At 29.3% G+C, this 23,658-nt stretch overlaps 3 protein-coding genes across 6 annotated transcripts in view; 2 read left to right on the top strand and 1 right to left on the bottom strand.

Annotated features, from left to right (window-relative positions):
* The first annotated feature begins 12,538 nt into the window (after positions 1-12,538).
* On the top strand, positions 12,539-13,276 carry LOC122269443 (uncharacterized). The gene has a single exon (XM_043042622.1). It carries the CDS (start codon positions 12,539-12,541, stop codon positions 13,274-13,276), a length of 738 nt encoding a protein of 245 aa, XP_042898556.1.
* Positions 13,277-13,310: 34 nt separating this feature from the next.
* On the top strand, positions 13,311-15,192 carry LOC110282030 (zinc finger MYM-type protein 1-like). Its single transcript, XM_043042621.2, has 2 exons — positions 13,311-13,485; positions 13,592-15,192. The coding sequence occupies exons 1-2, from the start codon at positions 13,311-13,313 to the stop codon at positions 15,190-15,192; spliced, it is 1,776 nt and encodes a 591-aa protein (XP_042898555.2).
* Positions 15,193-17,182: 1,990 nt separating this feature from the next.
* The window catches only part of LOC107452119 (epsin-2), a 34,115-nt gene continuing 27,639 nt past the window's right edge, over positions 17,183-23,658 (bottom strand). For all 4 annotated transcript variants that reach the window (XM_043042628.2, XM_016068432.3, XM_016068431.3 and 1 more), the window contains exon 9: positions 17,183-22,691. In XM_043042628.2, coding sequence (XP_042898562.1) covers positions 22,462-22,691 — 230 coding nt within the window. In that variant the 3' untranslated portion in view covers positions 17,183-22,461. The remainder of the gene's footprint in view (positions 22,692-23,658) is intronic.

The following is a 23,658-nucleotide window of genomic DNA, read 5'->3' on the forward strand; positions in this document are numbered from 1 at the left end:
ATCCTATAGATTTTCTTTATTGTTTGGAAGCCAGTGTAATAATGAAAATTGATAAAAAATAATAAAAATTGTAAGAAATTAACAGAAAACTTTAAAAAATGCATTAAAATGCAAAATACGCCCCAAAATTTCAAGAAAAATGCCCTATAAATCTAAAAAAATGCTCTAAAAGACAAAAAATGTCCAAAAATGCAAAAACATGCAAATGTCATCAAAATCCGGCCCTTAGTTATAAGCAATAATTTCTTACTGTAGACATGACACGTTTTGTAACGTGTTTACTCGAAGGGCATGTTGTTAAATTATGATAATTTTTATATTTTCATATTCATTAAAATAAAAAGTGGTGGCAAAATGTTTTCAATTTTAGGAAAAGGTAAAAATGTTTGAAGGTAATGAGCTTCAGTAAAAAACAATTCTAATTTCAAAGAAAGAATATGAATAGGAATGTAATTTTCATCGATTTCTAAGTGAATTTTTAAATACTAGTTCAGCCATTTCGAAACTTCTAAGTGAATAACGAAATTATCTTTTATTAGAATTATATTTCGTTTTAATATTTAAACTCAGTTGACTAGGTAAAAATAAAACAAAATCCAGTACAATCCTCATTAGCGCAAAATATATCTACAAAGAAAATTCAGAATGTATAATTTAAGTGAGACTATGGTATCAGAAATTCTTGAATCAATTCGCAGAACTCTTTTATATATATATATATCTATATTCAAATTTGTGTGCGATCCCAATGCAGTCTAACAGAGGATATTATTGTAAAAATTAAAAATCTATTTGACTGACATGCAACTAACGTAATTTTTCAAAGATAAGATGGATAAAAAATTATCTATCTATCTATCTATCTATCTATCTATCTATCTATATATATATATATATATATATATCCTATATTGGGATGTCCAGATTTTTTGATATTTGTCGTAGGATGGCTTTTAATATTGGGCAATAACAATTCTATACAGGGCCGATTGGTTGAAAAGTGGCTGTAAAATATCGCAAAATAAAAGATTCAAGGAAATTGGTCGAATACTTTCTGAGAAATCGAATAATAGAAACACGGCTTTCTTTTGTGCTTTGTACTACCCGGTACCTGGCCAGATTTTCATTACCCGGTCCGGGCAAAAAAAAAAAAAAAATTATCTGGTACCGGATATTCGATATGAATAAAATTAGGAATAAATAAGTGCAAAATTAAGAACTATATTGATATTTGTTTAAAGCAGATCCGGTCATTTGTCCGGCATTTGGTTGCCCGACGCTTCATTTCCTAACATGTACATTAGTCTGAAAGGGCCGGGATAGCTTGGTTGGTAGAGAGTTGGGCCCATGTTCAAGAGCTCGTGAGTTTGATCCCCGAAGGTCAAAGATTCCCCTTATAGTAAATTGTGACTGGTGCACGTTAAGCCTGTTTGGTCACAAGTCCTCCATGTTCCCATAACAAATCTTACTTCTGGGGGTACTGAATACGAGATTGGTCGTTTTCTCGTTGAGGTCAAAATTACGATCTGTGGATGAGCGAAGCGATGTATGAATGGATCCGCCCTATAAACGGGCTGTGACGTGTGTGTGGCTGAAATCGTATTATTGGCTATAGATGGCGCCACTGGAAAAACAAGAAACGCACTCTTTACCTTAAATTTGCTTGGTTTCTTCAATCAGGCTTGCTGGTATTGGCAAGTAGCATTAGAAACAACAGCAACAATAACATTTACCTGACCAATTGTTTTCCCGACTGGTACCTTTGCCCTACAGGGTTGGTATGTAAGGGAAAGGAGTATAAGATTCTTTATTGGTAGACTGAGTGTCGGAAAATGTATCAAATCCATTTAAAGTTTCATAATAAATCACAGTGAATAAAATTTTAAAAAAATTTGGAAAAATGTAATATATGTGCATTACTCTCATAGTAAATTTGCCTTCAGAAATGCTTTAATAATATGCTTTTATTTTTGTAGGCTTAAGCATTTTAGAAAAAAAAAGTAATGGACAACAATTGCAAACAAAACAGATATTTTCTTACAAATGACACATTTATTATTCCAATGCTATTGTTAATTTAAACATCATTGAAAATTATTTAATGGTAAATAAAGGCACATGTTTTAACTAAAAAAACTGTTTTAATTGATAAATTTTTTAAAAGTAGTTTTTATTAAAAAAAAGTTTTTAATTTTAAGATTGAAATTAAATTTAATATTAAAAAGAAACATGTAGGAAGATCATTGATTATGGGAAACTTCAAAATTAAATTTTTAATCGAAAGCGTGTTTCTTTACTTGTCATAGTTCAATAAATTCAATTTCCAACCACTCTGGTAAAATTTCTCTTTCCGCCGAGTTAACTATTAGAGGTTATCGTGGTTTTAAGCTCAGTCTAACACAAATACGCATTAGTTTCACAGGTAAAGTTTTTCATCTTAAAAACTATTTTAGGTATTTATTTATTTCGTAAGAAACTGTGAGATTACACAAACCCTCTTTTTTTCTTATGATTTCTTTCCTTATTCTTTCTCTCCTTATAATTTAAATTATAACTTTTCCAACGTCTTAAGAAAACTAAAAAGTGGTACATAAATTTTGAAAAAGGATACCCGAAAATTCACAACTTTACCATTCCAATTTTAAATTGCCAGAATAGAAATCTTCAATAGAGATTCTGTAACAAAAACAATTTTTGTTTTTTGATGTGACAGGAATCGGAATGAATTCATCTTTGAGAAGAAGACTTTAAAGTGAACCACCATTCGTGTTAAATGGATATTGAAACTCCGAAAATCTTTAATTTTATGCCCGATGGCAATGGTACTCTGACCTGTTTCAACTCAATCAGTGTAAATTTTTCATCAGCACTATGATCTCTGCTAGGCAAGAGCCATGTAAATTCATAATATATATATATATNTGCGCATTTTTAATTTACTAGGAGGCTCTGCCCCCTGTTCGTCTTGCTCACCATCCCCCGTGGTTGCCTTTTATTCATTATCATTCATCATTAGTTTTTAAAAGTCGGCAAAAGAGATCTTTTTGTTTAAAAAATACTTACATATGGGTGATTCTTTGGAAACATGACAATTCGGAACAAAAAATTTCTTCAAATTTAAAGTTTTCAAAATAATCGAAATTTTTTTTCGTATATTTTTTATATAGTTACATTTATTGATATCTTACAGACCGCAGTGTAGTTTATTGACATTCGCGCAAGAAAAAAAATAAAATAGAAATGCACCAAATTTTGAATGCCAGGAAAATGACATATTAGCTTAGAAGTTAAAAGAACAGTAATTTTAAGCTAATAGTAAGTAACTCAACTTAAGCCTTTGCATTAGATGGACCATGAATTTCTTAAATTAATTCTTTTATCCACTGTAGAAAGAAACAAAAAATTTTTTGTTATAATGTAAAGAAAAATAACTTTGATTACATTCAAGCATATTACAATCTTACATAAACTTGGTATTAGGTTAATAATTGCTTTCTCTCTTTACATTCAACTGTTTAAAAAAAATTCTGGTAACTGTTTCAATGTCCTGGCATTCATAAGCCAGGAAAATGATAGCCAGGATAATGACAATTTGCCATTATATAGCATTTAACTTTAATTTAGCATTTCGGCCTAAGATGTTTACATTCCGCAGAAAACAACAGGATTTCTTGAAATAACTCAGGTAAATCTATGTAATTTATGTTATTGATGATTTCAAGAAGACAGGAAAATGACAGCATAAGAACCTACTCACGTTGAAAAGATTTTTGCAATAGGTTTTGAATCAGAAAGTTGGTACTTTATTCATGCAATAAGACATGTTAAGATAGGATGGTATTCTAAGCAATCTATTAACATAAGATATTGATTGCTAGAGCTATCTATTTTGGTTATAAATCACTAAATAAAAGTAGCCAGGAAAATGACAGATTTTCTTGTTACAAACAAATTATTGACAGAAAAAATTATTTTCAACGAAGTTTTTGTAAACAATACCCTCCGCATATATTCTAGAAATGCTTACAACGGTTGAGATAAAAAAAATTAGACATTGAAAAATTTATGGGATGTTTTGAAGCTAATTATTATTGGAAATATTGTTTGTGACATACTAAGAATTTTGAAATTCAATTAAATTTTTTAAATATACAAAACAGCCAATGCTAGTACAAGGTCATTTTAAAATACTAACAGCAATGCTATTTATTAAAATTTTGAAAAAAAATTTCTTTTAGCAGTATAGTATTAGATCTTGAAGCAAGAGACTGTAAATTGTTATATTTCGTGAGAATCACCCATATATATATATTACTAATATGCAGGTTGTACAGTGCACAAAATGAAAAAGATATCACCTTAAATAACTTTTACTATGATGGGATTTTTAATTTCAACAAGGTGACCTCAAATATGCCAATTAATTAGTGCGAGCCGCGATGGCTTAGGGTTTAGTGCGTTCGCCTTCCAATCAGGTGAACCGGGTTCGAATCCCAGCGATGGGTGGTCGATACGAATCCGCATCCGGCTTGCATCAACCATAGTGCTGACGTAAAATATCCTCATTGGTAGACGGATCACGGGTTAGAGTCCCCTTGCTGTCAGGATAACCGCGGGATGTTTTCTTGGTTTTCCTCTCCATGTAACGCAAATGCGGGTTAGTTCCATCAAACAATCATCCACAAAGGCAAATTTCACCCAATACTTGACTCAGGATTTCCTTGTCTTCTGGATTGGGTTCAAAATTTCAAGGCTATGGAGTTGAACATTGGTAGCCGTAAACTCAAAAAATTTTGTCGGCTGTTGAATGATGGATGTAAAATTATTTAGTGCGAGCCGTGGTGGATAGAGCGTTCGCCTCCCAATGAGTGAACCTAGGTTCAAATACCAGCGGTGGCGGGTTGGTACGAATTCTGCTCCGGCTCATACCTACCACAGTAAAATATCCTCACTGGCAGATGGATCATGGGTTAGAATCCCCTTGTCGTTGGGCTAGCCGTATGAGGTTTTCCTCTCTACGTAGCGCATATGCGGGTCAGTTCCATCCTTTCTCTATAGAGGCTAGTTTGTCCCCATGCTTAAGCTAAGGGTTCCCTGGTCTTCTGGGTTGGGCTTAAAAACACAAGACTACAAAGTTGAACACTGATAGTTGTAAACCCAGAATTTAGTCGGCTGTTAAAAGCCGGATCAAAGGCGGCTCAGGCAGGGGGTCAATTGAACCCCTGTCGGGCATCATTTGCCCTCCTTCCCCTTCGGGACGAACTTAAAAAATCGTCGGGAAAAAGCTACGGTCTGCAAAAAATATAATTATACTCTTAATTTCTTTTTGTACTCTAAGTTCGGTTCAAAATTGCAAAATTAAGGGTTTTAGCATTGAAAGCAACAAATCATCTGTATAAATACTTCCAGTGGTAAAATAAACATTTAAAGTCTTACAATATATTGAATTTTTTTCACTTTCTGTTATTATTTATCTACTGATTTTTGGTATAAAGTAAATTTCATTTATTTATTTGGGTAGAATTTCGTATGAAATGAAAAAAATATTCACAAATACTCCTTAAGAATTGTAAATGAACATTGTAAGATTTATTCTCTTTCGTTTTTATTAGCAAACAATGATTAATACTTATTCTAATTAATGTGTTTTTTAACTTAAAAAGGGATTTAAATAAAGATACTTAATTAAAAATTAAATATTGTAATTTTTTCCATTAAATTTTTGAAACATATACAATTCAATTAGTTTAGTCTAATTTGAATACATTTTCCATAGGCTCAAATATTTTTTCTTTAAATCAAAATTCCATTTCTTTGTTTTACAAATTTTAAATACAGTAAAGGCTTGATATATTGAGAGTTATATTGCGAGAAGGCTGATGTTATCTTTGCTTATAACGGGTTAAAAATTATTAGCTTCCCGCAAAAGTTATTTTGAGGAAAATGCATTTTTCCGTTACTTAAATCAAATAAGTTACACGAAAGAAGTCAAAATGGAAAGCGTTCGTATCTATGCCTGATATTAATATAGAAATAGAACATTATTTTACCTTATTTTCTTCATCTACTCCTTTAAGTTATGATTACCAGTTAAATTATCTTCCTATAAGAATCTTTTGCTATTATCAGCAATGTAGTCATGCACTTCAAATGGATGTACAGTGTGCAAAAAAACAAACGTGAATAACTTTTGATTTAATGATCGGATCTTCATATTCTAGGACTCAATCGCAATGGTTTGAGAAGGTGATCTCAAATATGCTAAATAATTAATGCAAATGATATTTTAAGTTTGAAAATAAGACAAAAGAACATACTTTTTCTGATTAAACGGATCTTTTTTGACAGATTCGGATTTCTGACTCCCAAAATATACGAAGTATATTTTGGGAGTCTATATACGTAGTATATATATGAAGTCTTGGGAATATGGTCCCAATAGTTTGGTTAGGAGCGCGGTTCAAAGTTTGGTCCCCTTTTTGTTAATTTCACTTTTTGCATATTTCACCATGTCTTTTTAACTGAATTGAGAATTTTTTTCATACAATGTTAAAATTCATATATTAAAAGATAATTTCATGCAAAATATAACTCTTAATAAATGTAGATTATTTCTTATTATTTTACTGAAAAATAGTCGAAAAATTTCTGAAATGTAAGATATACAATTTCTAGATCATTTTAAACAATGCAATTTTAAATGGCAAAATAGAAAACTTGAACGAAATCGGTCGAATAGTTCCCGGGAATCAAATTTTGAAAAAGTTGTATTTTTAGAATTTGTTGTATAACAAAATTACAGATAACAAAAGCTTTTTTTTTATTTACATTCGATTTACATTAAAATGAATCTGCAGATTATGGTATCAAAATTTATTGATTATTTCTTAGAAATACACTTCTGAAAAAAATTATGTGAGAAAAGTATGAAGAGTAAAATGCGTCTTAATTTATATATTTTGAATTCATTTGCTTGAGCCCTCCTGTCGAGCGAACTTGACCTCCTATCGGGCAATGCCTGGAGCCACCCTTGAGCCGGATATAAAATGAAATTACTCAGTGTTAAATATTAATTACGAACAGTCACAAAACATACTTTCTCTGAATAAGCAAATCTTTTTTTCGACGGATTTGAATTTTCAACAATCTAAACAGCCGCAATCTGGAAATCACTTATGCCAATTGTTTCGGCAGTGGAGCTGCCAAAAATTCGGAATTTTTAGAGTGAATTGAAAAACTTTTCCACACAATTACAAAATTCGTTTATCCAAAGATTCAGGAAAAAAATAGTTTTAAATGTTTCATTCTTACTTTATTTAATAAAGATCTAAAAAACATTAATTGTAAAATATGAAATTTTTTACACTATTTTAAGAAATCATAAAATACAAAACTTTAACGAAATCGGCCGTAAAGTTCTTGAGAAATGAAGATTTAAGAAAAAACAGCTATTTTGGAATTTTATAACTCTGAAAAGCTCAAAGTTAGGGTTATGTCTATTAAAATTACATAGTTTAAAAGTGGCGTAAACATTTTTATACCTAGCAAATCGATTCCTATGTTATAAAATTTATAATACTAAATAGTTAATAAAAAATATTTTCTATAAGAGTAATTATTTTTACATTAAACTAATTTTATAATTTTTTCGAATATAATATTTTTTCGAATTTTATAATTTTTTCGATTATTAAGTTTTTCGAATCGCTTTCCAAAATATGGCGAAATACACAGAAAGTGAAATTAATATTAAGGGACCCAAACTTTCAACAATTCTCCTGACTAAATTATTGCGACCATAGTTTCAGATTGCGGTTACCCCCACATTTTGATAGCTAAAAAATCCAAATCCGTTTAAAAAAAAAAGGTATGTTTAGTCATACTAGGCATATTTTTGTGTCTGATTCCGTATCTTAACATATTTGAGTTACCCCTTTGAACCATTGATGGGCACTCCGATCAAAAGAACAAAAATTATTTAGGCAGATATCTTTTTTTGTATACATATATATTATTTAGAAATAATTTAAAGTAAATAAAGCTAATAAATTCTGATAAACACGAGCTGATGAGCTCGTGTTAATCAGAATTTGTTGTCTGCTGATGAGTTGCAACTTTTTATTTTATTTCATATTGATTCATTTTAATACTGCATTTCTTTTCTTATACACACATATATACATAAGTAATTAGTCATTATTAAATAAATGCATGGAGAACTAGATTAATCATAACAATTTTGGCATTTTTTAATTTATATTTGCTGAAGAAAAATTTAAAGGGTTAGAAATACTGAAGAAGTAATTTAAACTAGCAGTAATTTCGCTGCCCGCGGAGATTTCACTTCAGCTGTCTCCTTGACTACGTTATTGCTTTAGCTACCATAATGAAGCATTTCATATATATTTGGAGCAAGTAGTGGATTATTGGTTCTTATTATATGAAGCTATGATAGTGTAAATATATTCAGCTATATTTGAATCAGGGACCTATTTGCCATCGAATATGAAATATTATATAAGACATTAAAGTTTTTTTTAAGTTGAATAGTTGAACATTCTCTATATCTTCGCGAGAGACAATCTGGTTTAAAGTATAGGGATAAAGGTTTTGGAGCCTTATGTTTGCATTTCCGAATAGCAATTTTAAAGGACAACAGAGAGCTACATAAAATTCACCTAGTTAATGATTTTAAATAACAAGAAAATATTCCCCTCATGGATTAGTCAGCTATCTCTCCAGATCTCAATCTTATATAGCGCAGGTCTTAAACGCTCAGGGGAGGGCAACGGAGAGTTGATGACAGAGTTGAAACAATTGCAACGGCAAATTTTTAACTGCCGTAATACCAGTAAGAAATTAAGTTGTAATACTATATCTGTAAGAGAGCTCATATTCGTTATTTACCCGTTCTTTATTAAATTTATTTAATTCTCTGGCACATTATTTTATACCTTCCAGCTATTATGAGTATTACGCAAGATCACGAGACTGTCAATTGTTGAAAAATTATTTTATTTGCATTATAAAAAACCATTTGTTCCTAGTTTTTTTTTTTTTTTTTTTTTTTTTTTTTTTTTTTTTTTTTNGACAGAGTGACTCTGTCTCAAAAAGAAAAAAAAAAAAAAAACCTTACTTTGATGTAAGTTGTTTAACATTTTCGTTAAGATGCACTTTAAATCATGTTCTTAATTTATAAAAAAATATTTACAAGCCTATGTAATCATATGTGTATCATCATACTTATAATCAATGTAATCATAGAAATAAGAGTTTTAATGTATTAACACCGTAAAAATATAGTGCAGTGCAGATTATTAGTAATTTCGTATGGAAGTTTAAACTACCCATATATAAATATCCAAATAAATTTTTTTTTAGATGTTAAGAACTAAAAGCTAAGTTATCTCATTTAGATACAGTGTGTGTTGAAACTTACCACTTATCCTTATATTTTTCTGTCCATGACATACAAGAAGGCTTGTAATTTTTAAACTAGTCATAACTTCTTTAAAACATCGCTGGTAATATATCTATACATATACATGATATATAATAAATAAAAGTAACTAAAAAAATGAAGACATATGTTTTTTGTCTGAAACACTTTCTTAAAGATCAAGACAATGAATAAGAATCATTATTATAGTATTTTGATTAGAAAAATATACAACCCTTTAAAAAGGGTGTATCTTTGCAAATTGCTATGAATTAAGTAGGGTAGTTTGTAAAATAACCTTTAAACAATTATAAAAATCAGGTAATTCCTCGTAACACTATATTAATGATGAATAAAAAGCAAATAATTTTAAATGAATGTCTAATATCAAAAATAAAGTATTATAAAAAGCAAAAGAAAAATAGCTCAGATCTCCTTAAGCTAGCCTTTTATCTTGCCCAACTGCAAGCAAAATAAGTTTTCTATAAAATCAGTTAAAATTTTTTTGCTCAACTTTAACATTAGTAACTGATTTAATAACATGAGATACGTGCACAGTGCTGTAGTTGGAAAAAAATATTTGAGAAGTCATCTTTTCATAGGGCATGCGTCAAAGTTGACTGATTTTTGTTGGGCCAAAAAACGACCAGTTCAAATTACTTGGCCTGCTTTAATTATAAAAAAAAAGCAGACATTTATATTAAAAAGAGGGTGTGTGTGTTGCAGATTTGCATTATTTTTATCTTTGGTGCACTCATCATAAAAACTATTGATAAAATAATTACATAATATGATAAACTATATAAATTTCTATTAAATATTACTGAGTAAGGAATTTTGTATTTTTACACTTAGCTTTGTTTTTCTGTGAATCCTGAACGTAATTTTCGTGTTGTGCTTCATATGCTTTTTGGACACCAATAAATGAATTTTCTGACATCATCAAAAATGTTACTGGCCTATACTTTCATCAAACTCTAGGTGTTTTCATTCTTTTCTTCTAGATTTTTATGACCCTTTAGTGGGTTATTGTGGCACAACTATGTGTACTAATATACGATTAACTAGCTAATTAAAAAAATTTTTTTTTTAAAAATAGTTACTTTTTTTACTTTTACCCAGCAGTGCGACAATATGAATTTGTTTTTGTTAGAGTTTAACGGTAAGAGAAGTGCACATTTGTAATAACTTATATTACTTGAAAAGTGTCTTTATTTAAATAAGGAGTGAGCGAACTCCACGAGCCCCTCTTTTTCATTGTGTGAACATAATTATTTGCATTTTGATTGGTTTCCTTGCAAACCAAATTTTAAAATATGTAAAACAGTGTTATAAAGAAAAATCTTATTTAATATTCAGAATTTTACAAACCTCATGAAATTAATTAAAAGCAACTTTATGCAAAGATTTTGTTCTCATTAAATACTGGTAAATGCAATTTAAATATTTACTTTGATTAATTAGCTCTCAGCTACATTAAAAATTTTAAGCACTATAAGCATTTCCGAAATTATATTTTTTAACAGGACTATCCTCATTGCATTTGTATACAGATGAGCCCAAAAATTGCACAAATCAGATTTGAAAGCTTGCTTGCGCTTTTGAATCTGATTGATAGCACTTTTGTTAGGTGAGGTATTTTTTTTAATTTGTCAAAAAAAAAAAAAAAAAACAACAACATAATAATGAAAAGAAATAGTTAAATTTAGAAAAAAGAGAGAAAGACTGGTTTGAAATTTTTTTCAAATATTTCAATTTTTTTTTAATTACAGCAAATCAAATATTTTGGGAAACGGAGTCCCTCCCCCCACCTACAGCACTGTATTACCAGAAATAAAAATGTTAATGATTTTTTGATAAGAAAAGAAAATCAGTTCAAATCAAAGTGTACTCAATATTTAATAATTTTTTTTTTTTTGCAACTTGTAACTGATCTTCTAGAAAGTTCCAATGCCATTTTCTATCAAGTCCTCAGTACTTGTGTGAGAAATCTATGCTCTAAATTCACAGTGAGATTGAAATTTCATGGAGCAGGCCTGTTTTTTATAAGAGGGTGACTTTTCATAAATATGAAAAGAAGAGTAATCTATTTGAAGCAGTGGCTTAGCTACCTAGGGGCTAGGCGGGGCAGTGCCCCGGGGCCCTCAAGCTCAGGGGGCCCTCGAATCCTTACCAGAAATCTCGATCGAACTGAATGTTTGGAAATTTCTCCCATTTTCAAAATAAATATGACAGGTTGCAACCCCACTTTAATCATGACAACTCAGTTGAGAGAAATTCAAAAGTTATGTCTAGGGATCGAATTCCCCTAAATTCTTTCTGTTGGTTGGTAGTGTTGTCAATTTGACGGATAGTGATATGTTCGTTTTATTGTGAATTCGAGTTAAGAATTTTTTTTCGAGAACGGTTAAAAAATTAAATCAGGAGTAAGTAAGCTAATGTCAATAAACTTTTTTGTACTGGTCAATATAGTGATTCAATTTTATTTGATTTTACCACTCATTTTGATGTCCGTTAAGTCAATAAATCGTGTCAAATCTATAGATTTCGGCTACAGCTCATTGTATAACGCGAAATATCGTGAAAAAATGCAAGTCACCTGCAGTAGGTACATTAATTCAGGTCCGTGGGCAGGAGATCGTTCATGGTCTCTGTAATGCCTTTCCTTTCCAATAAATAAGCAGACCAGATTTTTAAAACAATAAAACTTAACTTTATTTAAAAACAAAAGAAATAGGCATTGTTTTCCAGTAAGAGCTTCCAGCTCTTAGAATACCAAGGGAGACCCTCTCCCGATTATATCAAACATACATCTACCTTTCTCTCTCTCGCATCCCTCCGACGGGATGACAAAATGCGCCAAGTGCGCCTTAAAAGGTCGCCAAACAGTTGCCAACCATTACAGTCTCCACCGTTAAATGTGGTAACACTAACGGTGATAATTTTTTTTCCGGGGATTCCCCAACGACACTTGTAGCGTATCATTGTGTTTCTCTTTCCTTTTATTTTACTTTTAACGTCGTCAGTGAACAGTGAGTACCTACCTACTCGAGCACAATCTAATATTGTATTGTTTAAATAAATTAGAAAACTAAAATTATGGATAAAAAGAAGAAACCCAGTGGTGCATTTAAACGCAAACAACGCCAAGAAAGAGAAGATAGTAAACAAAAATTGCCCAAAATTGACAAGTTTTTTAGTCAGCCTTCTGCAAGTACATCTGGCCAAAATATTTCTATTGATAGTGACTCAAATAATGTGGTAACTGCAGTGTTGGTTGAGAAGCCTACTGAAGAAGATTCGACAATTATTGCAGTTGGAGATACCTCCGCCGCCGATCATGTGAACGTGGATGATGTTTGCATGACACACATAAGAGCGGAGGGTTTGGAGGAACCACAGACCTCTACATTTTTCGAAAATGTGTACGACAAATCTTCTTATGACTTGGGAAACTTCACGAACAAGATATTAAGTGATAACGAAAAACGTCAAATTCTTGATATGGGGCCTTTACAGCCTTCAGGACCTTTTCCAACAGACATCAACCAGAACAATAGGTGTTTTTCAAAATCGTACTACGTTTCGTGTTATAAATATGGGCCAGTTAATCGTTTTTGGTTGCGTTATTCCAAAATACTAGACGCTGCCTATTGTCAACCCTGCTGGTTATTTGCTTCACAAAGGAATAATGTTTGGTGTACGGGAATTCGAGATTGGAAGCATTTATCAGAGAGAATTAAACAACACAGTTGTTCGAGTGGCCATTCGGAAGCATGTGCTGTGTATGAATTTTGGAGAAAAAAAACGATACTAATACTATCGACAAGGAATTGAAAATGAAATTCGCAAAGAAGCATCATTTTGGAAAATGGTTCTTCAAAGGTTATTCGATATCGTACTTACCCTAGTAAAGAGTTCTTTGGCTTTGAGAGGACATCAAGAAGACTTAAGTCAGAAAGGATACCATGGAAATTTTCTGTCTTTTGTAGAGCTTGTCGCCCGATATGATCACATTTTGCGGCAAGTTTTGGATATGCCCAAAAGTAATAATAATTATATCTAAGTTTTTTTTATCGTTTTATTTTGTTTATAATTACCAACTGTTTAATGTCAGGACTTTTTTGAAATTGTGTTTTTTTATGTTTTTAGGATCTACAAGATATCTGAGTGCAACAATTCAAAATGAAATGATTGAGAGCTTGGGGACCAAACTCGAAACCCATCTACTAGAACAAATTAGAGCGTCACCGCTTTTTGCCATCATAATGGATACGGCACAGGACATATCGAAGGTAGATCAGCTAAGCATTGTTGTGAGGTATGCAGTAATAACCAGATCGGAAAATGGACAGCCAATTGATATAGAAGTAAAAGAAGTGTTTCTAGGCTTTTATGCAGCTATTAAACATGGCTCAGTAGATTTAGTCAACCAAGTGACAACATTATTTATCAACAAAAATATTGATTTAAAAAAATGTGTGGGGCAAGGCTATGATGGAGCCAGTGTGATGAGTGGTGTGTATAATGGTGTACAAAAACATATTAAGGATATCCAGCCTAACGCAGAGTACGTACATTGTGCCACTCATAATTTAAATTTGGTGATAAATGATGCCGTTAGCAGTTGTGTGGAAATACAGATTTTTTTCGCAACGTTGCAAGATTTGTATAACTTTTTCGGAAACAGCATCAAACGTTGGGATCTACTGTCAAAATTCACTGGCGAATCGGACACCACTCTAAAAAAACTAAATCCGACTAGATGGTCCAGTAGGGTCAATACGATATCTGCAATAAAACTTCGTTATTTTGATATTATCAAAGCATTATCAGAAATAGTTCTAAAGAGTCCTAATAAAGATGAGCGTAGTGAAGCAGAGAGTAGTAAAACAAAAATGCTAAATTTCGAGTTCGTGTTGCTTTGCGAATTCATGCACAGTGTATTGAACGACATCAGTTATGCATCCAAAACTTTACAAAAATGCGACATCAATTTGGGCGAGGCGAGTAAAGTTTTAGCAGAGACCAAAGCAAAGTTGCAAATTTATAGAAATGATTTCGAATTATTCAAGTGCAAAGCCAGTGAAACTGCAAGAAAATATGGTATTGATACCCATTTTCAAGAAAAAAGGCAAAGAAAAGTTAAAAAACATTTTGATGAATTAGCTGCTGATCACCGATTTCCAAACCGAGAAAAAATATTTAAAATTGAGATTTTCAATAATGTACTAGACACAGTAATATCTCAATTAGATACACGTTTTATTGGTATGAGTGCAGTCTGTCATATATTCGATTTTCTAACACCAACATTTTTATTACATGTTGATGAAGCAACTTTATTACAAAAGTGTGACGAATTCCAAAGAAAATATTCAGATATAATAGGCCCTAGTTTTTCACTTCAATTTATTAATATTTACCACCTAGTTTTACCTCAACTAACTCAAGCATGGACTGTTCACCAATTATGTAAGGAAATAATGAGCAAATATGGAGTGCTAGAATGCGACCTAACGGAAGTATTTACAGCAATGTTATTATTCTTTACAATTCCTGTCACTTCTGCAGCAGCTGAAAGGTCATTTAGCAAATTAAAAATAATAAAAAATTATTTAAGAAATAATATGGGCCAAACTCGACTCCGACATTTATCGCTAATAGCAATTGAAAACAAAACCGCATCAAGCCTGGATTTAAACGAAGTCATTGATACTTTTGCGAAAACTAAAGCTAGGAAAAAATTGTAAATATAATTGTTATTTAGTCAGTTGGTAGGCCCGACCTTTATATAATAAACCCTTGAATCTTCTCTATTTCGTGTTATTAGCCAAACCTACACCAAGTATTAATTGTAATTTATGTTGTTACTGTTTAATATTTTTATTACCTGCCCTGCAGTGCACAAAAAAGAGCTTAAGTAGCTTAGCATTTTTTAAGTATTTGCATATTTCATATTTTTATTTGATAAAACCTAATCAGTTTACATAGCAGTGGGGCCCCATTTTTTAATTTGCCCCAGGGCCCTTGGTTACCTAGCTACGCCACTGATTTGAAGAGATGTAAAATTTTAGCATTTTTTTCCAAATATTATATCCTTACAGTATCTTCTTAATTTTAACCGGTATTAAACAAATTTTAAACATTTGAATACACAGCTTTAATAGATAAACATTAAATAGTTAAGAGTTCAACATTAAGTGATTTAGGAGAAACACCAGGATCAGAATTTTAAAAAATTGACTGCTATTTTATGTATTTGCATATTAAACACCCTACTCCAAAGGTTTATCAATGCCTTAGTATAAACTAAATACATTCCATGTTATATATATCATCAAAAAATGGAAAATATAGCTTATAAGATAATTTTAATCTAAGCACAAGTTTTTGAACACATATAAAATGACTCAACTATTTAAAATTGCATTTTAGATGTTTGACAGTTTTTTCAAAAAATTAGGAAAAAAATCTAGTTTTTTTTAATAAAAAATACTTATTAATTTTGTGACAAAATAGCTAGATTAAATTTATACATATAAAATATAGGATATCAAAACTTATTTACAATATGTCATATAAAATACAATTTAATAAAGGATTTGAGTTGAGCATTTCTAGAAAAAAAAACTGGGGATAGGGTACATAAATTTTACTTTTAATTAGGTAATTTTGTGGTTTTTAGTGAAATTTATAGAATCTTATAAGAATAAGATTTCAATATTTTAACATAAAATGTTTTAGAAGGGGAAAATTAAAAAATACTTGACAACACTTTGCCTGGGCTTTATGGCTTTAAATATTTAATTTTTGAAGCATTCTAGGAAAAGTCTAATTTCAGGTATATCCAATGTTTATAAGAATTAAATTTGCTTTTAATATATGCACAGAATTCTGGGCAGATACCTTACTTGTCCAAGCTTATTTTGGGCACTAAATTTTCCAGATTGCGATCTATGTTACATAAATAGAAACTATTTAAGGATAATAAAGTCAATATATATAAAATAATCTTGAGTCTTGTGATCAAAATAAAAAAACCATGATCAAATAGATTATTTAAATTAAATATATATATATGAGTGTGTATAGATAATTACAGGTTTAGTAAAACCGGTGTGAGAAACAAAATGCCTAAGAAAAAATTATTTTTATCATGTTTACAACTGAAATTTTTCTTTTGAAAAAGAAATAAAAAATTGATTTATTGTATTTTATTATTTTTTTTATTGTCTGGCACCTTATTTTAAGATTTTCTATATATTTTAAAGAAAAAATTCCTTTCAACTTAAAAAAAATTAATGGTGATTTAAATTTACGAAGAAAAATCTTTCAGGATAAAGGCCAATATTACTTTAAGCTGTAATTAAAAATCAAAATGAAAACTGTTTCACAAAATAAATTAAGTAGACAAAATAACATGTTAAAGAATAACTCTTTATGTATAAACTAATATTAAATAATCAATTAAAAAATAAAGTTATTAGTATTTTGTTTTACATTAAAAGATTAAACTAAAACGTAATAGTTTTAACAAATTTTGGACAATTTCACTTTGAGAAAGTTTGATAATCACCACTTACAAAACAATTAAGGAAATGTCCTGACATAATATTGTTTCTAATTTAAATGCAGCTATTTTTATACTTATATTCAGGAAAGATGTATTTCGAACTTTCATAAATAAGAAAGGGTTTTCTAAAAATATGAGAGTGCAATAGCCTAAATTAATGAAATGACTAAAATATTAAATCTTTTTATTAATGAAATATCAACTTCATATGAGTACTACAAATATAAGATTTCAACTACTATTATTTTGAACAGAAAGAGCACCAAAGTAGATTGAAAAAAAATATTTATAGGTGCATAACAGAAAAGTTACTTCTTGACAGATGAGAGTTCATTTAAGAGAACACATTACCCAATACCTAGATGCAGTAAATTTATTTATTATAATTTTTTTTTGTAGGAACTATTTTGCGAGCAATCACTAAATATAAAACAAAGCTCGCAATTAAATGCAGGGTTAACTACAATTGCTAAAAAAAGGTTGACGAAAAAGCCTTTTCCACTTAAAACAAATAAACTAAAAGAAAAACACCACAAAGATGTATATTATATTAAATCAAATACTTAATTTTTATCCGAAAATATGAGGGTCTCTCATTTTGAGGGAAAAAATTATCCAGAGCAAATCAAGTTTTCAAGATGATCAAGAGCAAAGTTTATTTTAAAAGGAACAAAACATTAAGTTTGATAATTTTTTTTTAAATGGATGAGCAGTACAATTAAAATAATGATTTAATAAGATATTTCTTCATTAAAATTTTGTATAACTCATTTTAAACAAATAAGCTTTAAAAAAATATGAGATTTTTATCAAAATAAATTTTTGACCAAAGTAAAAACTGCTTTGAGCTTATTCAGGTTGTACATTATAGTTTGGAAAGTTTTCCTAAACCTTGATAGTAAGCTACAAAGAGAGCAAGAAATTTCCCCTCACCACTCAATAGTTTTATTTTCAAGTTGATTTTCAACTGAACTATAAATAAAAGGTTTAGCGCTATAGCAAAAAAGTTTACTTAATTGTTAGACTTATTTCCATACTGTCTACATGAATATTTGCACGTTATTTTACAGTTAAAAGCTTCAAAATTAGTTTTGATTTTGCCAAATAAAACAAAATATTTAATATGATCTCTTTTTTGAACAAAAAAACGCTTTCTTTCTAACTTTCATGCCAAAACACAAATTGTAAATTTTATTTGAATTCTACAGAGAAAGAGACCCTATTTCTTAACATGAACAAGGTATCTGGAACATTTTAGATTTTCTGATTGAGACTGGATTTTCAAATTCATGACTAATTCTAAGTACTTTTCATGACTTAACGAAGTTATTATTTTCTTCTGACAAAAACAGAACAATAAATTTAAAAAGCATTATAAAAACATTAATTGAAATGATAGGTATAACCAAAACAGTTATACTCTGCATCTTCATATTTATATTTATAGATTTTAAATTTAAAAAACAGAAAAAAAAAAGAGTTGAAACAATAAAATAGCTGAAAAAATACAGAAGCAAATAATAAAAATTATTTTTTTCTTTTCTGCAGAATTATAATCTAAAAGATACTTTTCTTGTTCATCAGAAAGTAAAGAAATACTTCTGATTTTCCTATTCTCACTTTGGAATTAAAAAAATTTCGCCAATGCCTGGCTTGCTTCAGCTAGAATTTTAAATTGAAAAAAAAAAAAAAATAAATAATAATAAAAATTCTGAAATCACAGAAGTTTAAAAGATAATTCACTCTAGAAATGATGCTTTTTCTTTCATTTTTTGAAAGAACACCGTAATTTTTAAAGAACATGATAAAAATATTTATATTTTAATAAAACATGACTGTGAGTGGGGATTTTGTCACAAATTCAGATATTCGGAACACCATGAAATTAGGGGGAGGGGTAAAATCCACTTTGAAAATTCGGTGACCTATTTCCATGATTTTTTGGTGACCTAAATCCATGACTTTTTTAAAAAAATAGTTAAAATCATGACATTTCATGGTTTTCCAGGTGCGCGGATACCCTGCATAAAGAATACAAACCCCTTAATTGCTTTATACCAAAGAGAGAGAAACACATGAAATTATCATAAATAAATTTTAATTTAAAAGTTTAAATAAAATTGTTTACAGCAATTTAAATTTCTTTTTAGTTACAACATTAAGATCAAGTCAATAAAAATGTAACTAATGCTTTCCTGTTGGAGATTTTTTTTAAAATGAAAAACTGCTGGAATTTACTTTTCAGACATTAAATTAAGGTTAGAGTTAACAAAAAATTATTAATACAATTTTTAGGATAAGGAAAAATATTAGATTAGAGCCTTAAAATCTACTATTTGTTTTAAAGATATATTATGCTGATAATTTTTATAAAAATTAGAAGTGCGCAAAAAGGATTAGTAGATGACCAATAAAATTTTAACTCAACTAATAGGTTTCTGTAGTATCTATGGACAGAGGAAAGTTCAACTGCATGTTATTGAAGTTGAGAAATTAGAAGTGTTTTGCCAACTGATTCATGGTTTATCTTTAGTGAACAAAAAGGTAAGATAAGATGAATAGCAATCACATTAAAAAGATTATATGATTGCTTAGATTAAAGTATCATTCAGGGAAGAGTGTTATCACAAATTCTGGATATGAAATTTTAGGTAAGAAAATAATCTTCACTGTGGTAGACATATTAAAAATGATGAGGAGATACCCAAGGTTTTCCAAAAGATAACAGTAATACAACTCAAGAGCTTGGTGCATACCTCAATGTTTACCCTAAAACAGTTGTGTAAGATTTGAAAACACATAAATCTGGTCAAAGTTTAATTGTGATATGCTACATAACAATTTGACAAAGCATTACTCTGGTAAGATTTGAGAGAAATTTCTGAAAATATATCCATAATGGCAATTTTCAGTTGGATGGTGATAAAAAAATGGGTTTGTTTTAATAACGTTATTAGAAAAAGGACATAGTTTGACAGCATGTTAGCAACATTAAACTCACCAAGAAGGTTTTGTTAGGGAGAGAATTTGATAGAAACATCTACAAAGATTTATATTACATACTGAGTACTTATAATTTTCATTGATGTACTTATAATATCCTATTAATTGTGACACACATCAAGGGGCTTGATAAAAGCCATGCAACATTAAGATAAAAGAAAAGATAGTCATCTTTCAACAAGGCAATGTAAGACGGCATGCGAGTATGATCACCAGTTGTACCAACTTATGACAAATTCACCTTACAGCCCACAAATGGCCCCTTTAGATTATATTTAACAGATGTATCTTTAATTTAGCAAAAGAAACAATTTTTGATGCAGTTTTGGAATCATGACCATTGAAGTTGTGACAGGAAGGATTTGATAGCAGGGGTCTGTCTAGGGTTTTCTGAGAGGTACCTATTTTGTGAAAATTTAGATATCATTTGTGAAAAAATAAAAATTATGTTAAAAACTCAACACAAAAATATGGACTTATCGTTTGTTAAGGGATGCAAAAATAAAATTTTAAGAAAAAGTATTTTGTGAAACTACCGTTTTTCCTAAAATTGAATTTGTGAAACTACCGTTTTTCCTAAAGTTGAATGCTGCTAAAATGTTGGCAAAAAATTGCAGAACTGAATGGAGTCTATTATTTACATAACTTTGATTAAGCATTAATGTGCAATAATTATAAAATAAGAATTTGAGTTTAAATAAAAACTTTTTCACAAACCTAATATTTTCTATACTCTATGTTAAATAACGATTCTTGTTTCTATTTAGTCATTTTCAAATAAAATCTTTATCAGTAAACTTTTAAGAATTAATTCTTAATGGTAATATTATTCAATAAAAAAAAAGACTTTTTTACAACTTAGTCACTGCAAACAGAAAACAATAAAAGCATTTTTTATTTAAAATTTTTCAAAGTTTAAAAGAGGACTAAAAAGATATTTTTTAAGACATGTGAAAAATAACTCATTTAAACTGGTGTTTTGACTCAATATTTAAAAATTGAATAATATAATGCAAACTGAAATAGGGTCTGCCCTTAAATGAAGAACGGAAAAAAATTACTTTTAACCTTGCCATTATTTACATTTTTACAAAAGGAAATAATTCTTGGTTAGGAAATCAAGAACTTTTTAAGGAAACCTATACCTAATGTAAAACAATAAGACAGCCCCTGAAATTATTAATCAGGCAAACATGTAGTTATTGACCGCAAACAAAAACTACACTATAGATAAGAATGGGTAGTGTGACCTCTTAAGTATATAACATAGTATATAAAAAGATGACAGGAAAAATTTAATTAAAAGAAGACAAGTTTGGTTAAAATCAATAAAAATATCATTTAAAGCTAAAAAATATCACATAATTACCAATGCAACACTTTTATGATAAAACATCAAGTTTAAAAAAGAAAGGTTTTTAAAAATATAAATTAAACACATCATTGTCAAGGAAAAATATTCAAGCTAGCCACTTTACAGTGAAATGATATTGTGAATGATATTGGATAAGAAAAAATTAATAACCAGGCTATTTCACAAAAACTGGATATTAATAAACTATTCATAAAATAGTATAAAATGCATGAAATACAATAAATTAGTCAATATAATAAATTAGTACAATATTTAGTCCTGAACAATAAATTAGTCATATTTCTTAATGTTGCACATAAAATCAGATTTAACATAGTAAAGTTGTACCACTAAAATTTCAGATAAAGATGTTAAAAATCATGAACTAATCCATCCACTAAAATTAACCGGTATAGCTATAATACTGGACTTGTAAAATAAAAAAGAATAATGGTACATCTAAAAAATGATGAAATGAGAATATAAAAAAGAACACTACTACAATAAATGTTTTTTTTGTTGTTTTTTTAGAAATAAAGCCAAATATACTTATTTTATATCACAATAAAGTAGTTTACAATACCTTTACACATCATTCAAAAGATAGCTTCAAATGATATAATAATTTATCAGTGAAACTGCAGGTATTAATTTATTGGGAAAATACATATCATTTCTTGGACAAATGTTTCTCACATATTTATGCAACTAATATTCATACCAGAAGCTCATAACACACAATGTTAAGAATATTTAAAAACTTATAAACACATTTAATATTTTATTTCATTCAGCAGCACAATAGGGAAAGGAAAGCAGTTATCACCATTACTTTAAAATGAAACAAAAAAATATATATATATTCCTTTGTCATAAAAAATTAATTTCAAAAGCTAAAAACTTATTTCTGAAAAGGACAACTGAGTAAAAAAATACGACATCAATAATTCTTTCTTGTCATGCAAATAAATTGGTTTCCAGCAGAAAACCAAAAATTTTGTTAAAAACAAATTTACAATAAGCAGTTACAGAAGGATGAGGCACACAACTGTAATATGGAAGCAGCAAATCTAGCCTAAGACGACACTTTTAAAGAAATGGGTTGTTTGTTTGAGGACTTGATGAAAACGTAGCAACACTTGGCATAACAACTGGAATGCCAGAAGTAGGCATAACGGGAGGTACAACAATTCCAGAAGGGAGAGGTGGAATCTGCATTTGAGCTCTAAGTTGATTTATAGTGGGAGGAGGAGGTCTCATAGCTTGAAAAGGATTACTAACAGGAGGCGGAACACCAAAAGGATTACCAGATGCTAGATCTAAATAAATAAAAATGAATTTGCATTATACATCATTGGCTTAATACTTAATCTGTATATAAATAAATTTTAAGGTTGGTAAAAGTTCTTTTTCAAAAACTAGTGGTATTTTTTTTAGTTTTTCAGTCACAAAAATTATAGTTTAATTTTGTAGTATTACAAAAATGGGAACTACAAACTGAACTTTTTTAAAATTTAAGTTGGACAATTATTTTTTAACTTCAAATAACATTGAGTTAAAATAAGTATGATCAAATAAACAAAATAATTCAAGTGATATGGAAATAATAAATTTAATACACTAATATAGAGTAACCCAGCAACAAAAGAACAAGTGGAAACTCATTGTTTTCCAATCTATTAAACACATACTTTTTTTATAGCTGAAACAAAATTTCTTTTCATTGAAATCCAAAATATGATTGAAAATTACAAGTTTTAAAATTAAAAAAAAATTAGAACATAAAACTCAATTTCTTTTGCCAAGGCAGCCAATATTTGTAAATAATATGCAATACTGCTGGATAAGTAACTCATAAATCCATGAAGAAGTGAATTTTAGACTTATTTATAAGATTCTTTTACTAATGCAAAACTATTTTTAAAAGAGACTTTTCAACATACAAAAACATCAAATAACAAATCAGATTTTAAAAAATTTTAGAGGCCATTTTATTATTTTTCTACAAACCGTCATTTATTTACTGTCATATTTAGTTAAATATTACAACTCATAGAGGAATAGTAAACAGTCATTAGAAGTCTAAAAATGAAAATGTACAATGAAATAATCAAGTTAAAAAAATTATTTTGTGATGAAACTCATGTTTGGTTTTTAAGACCAGAAAAGGAAGATACCAGGAATAATAATTCCCAAACTATCAAGGGACTATTATATCTTAACTTTTTTTTTCATTACTTCAAGAGTTAATTATATCTATACATGTTTGGCAATATTTCTATACTT

This window comes from Parasteatoda tepidariorum, chromosome X1, assembly GCF_043381705.1.
Source record: "Parasteatoda tepidariorum isolate YZ-2023 chromosome X1, CAS_Ptep_4.0, whole genome shotgun sequence".
Classification (NCBI taxonomy): Eukaryota; Metazoa; Arthropoda; class Arachnida; order Araneae; family Theridiidae; genus Parasteatoda; species Parasteatoda tepidariorum.

Coding starts and splice junctions, on each gene's coding strand:
- LOC110282030 (XM_043042621.2), top strand. CDS start 13,311: ATGGTTCTTCAAAGGTTATTCGATATCGTACTTACCCTAGTAAAGAGT. Junction 13,486..13,591: donor AGTTTTGGATATGCCCAAAA/GTAATAATAATT, acceptor TTATGTTTTTAG/GATCTACAAGATATCTGAGT.
- LOC122269443 (XM_043042622.1), top strand. CDS start 12,539: ATGGATAAAAAGAAGAAACCCAGTGGTGCATTTAAACGCAAACAACGC.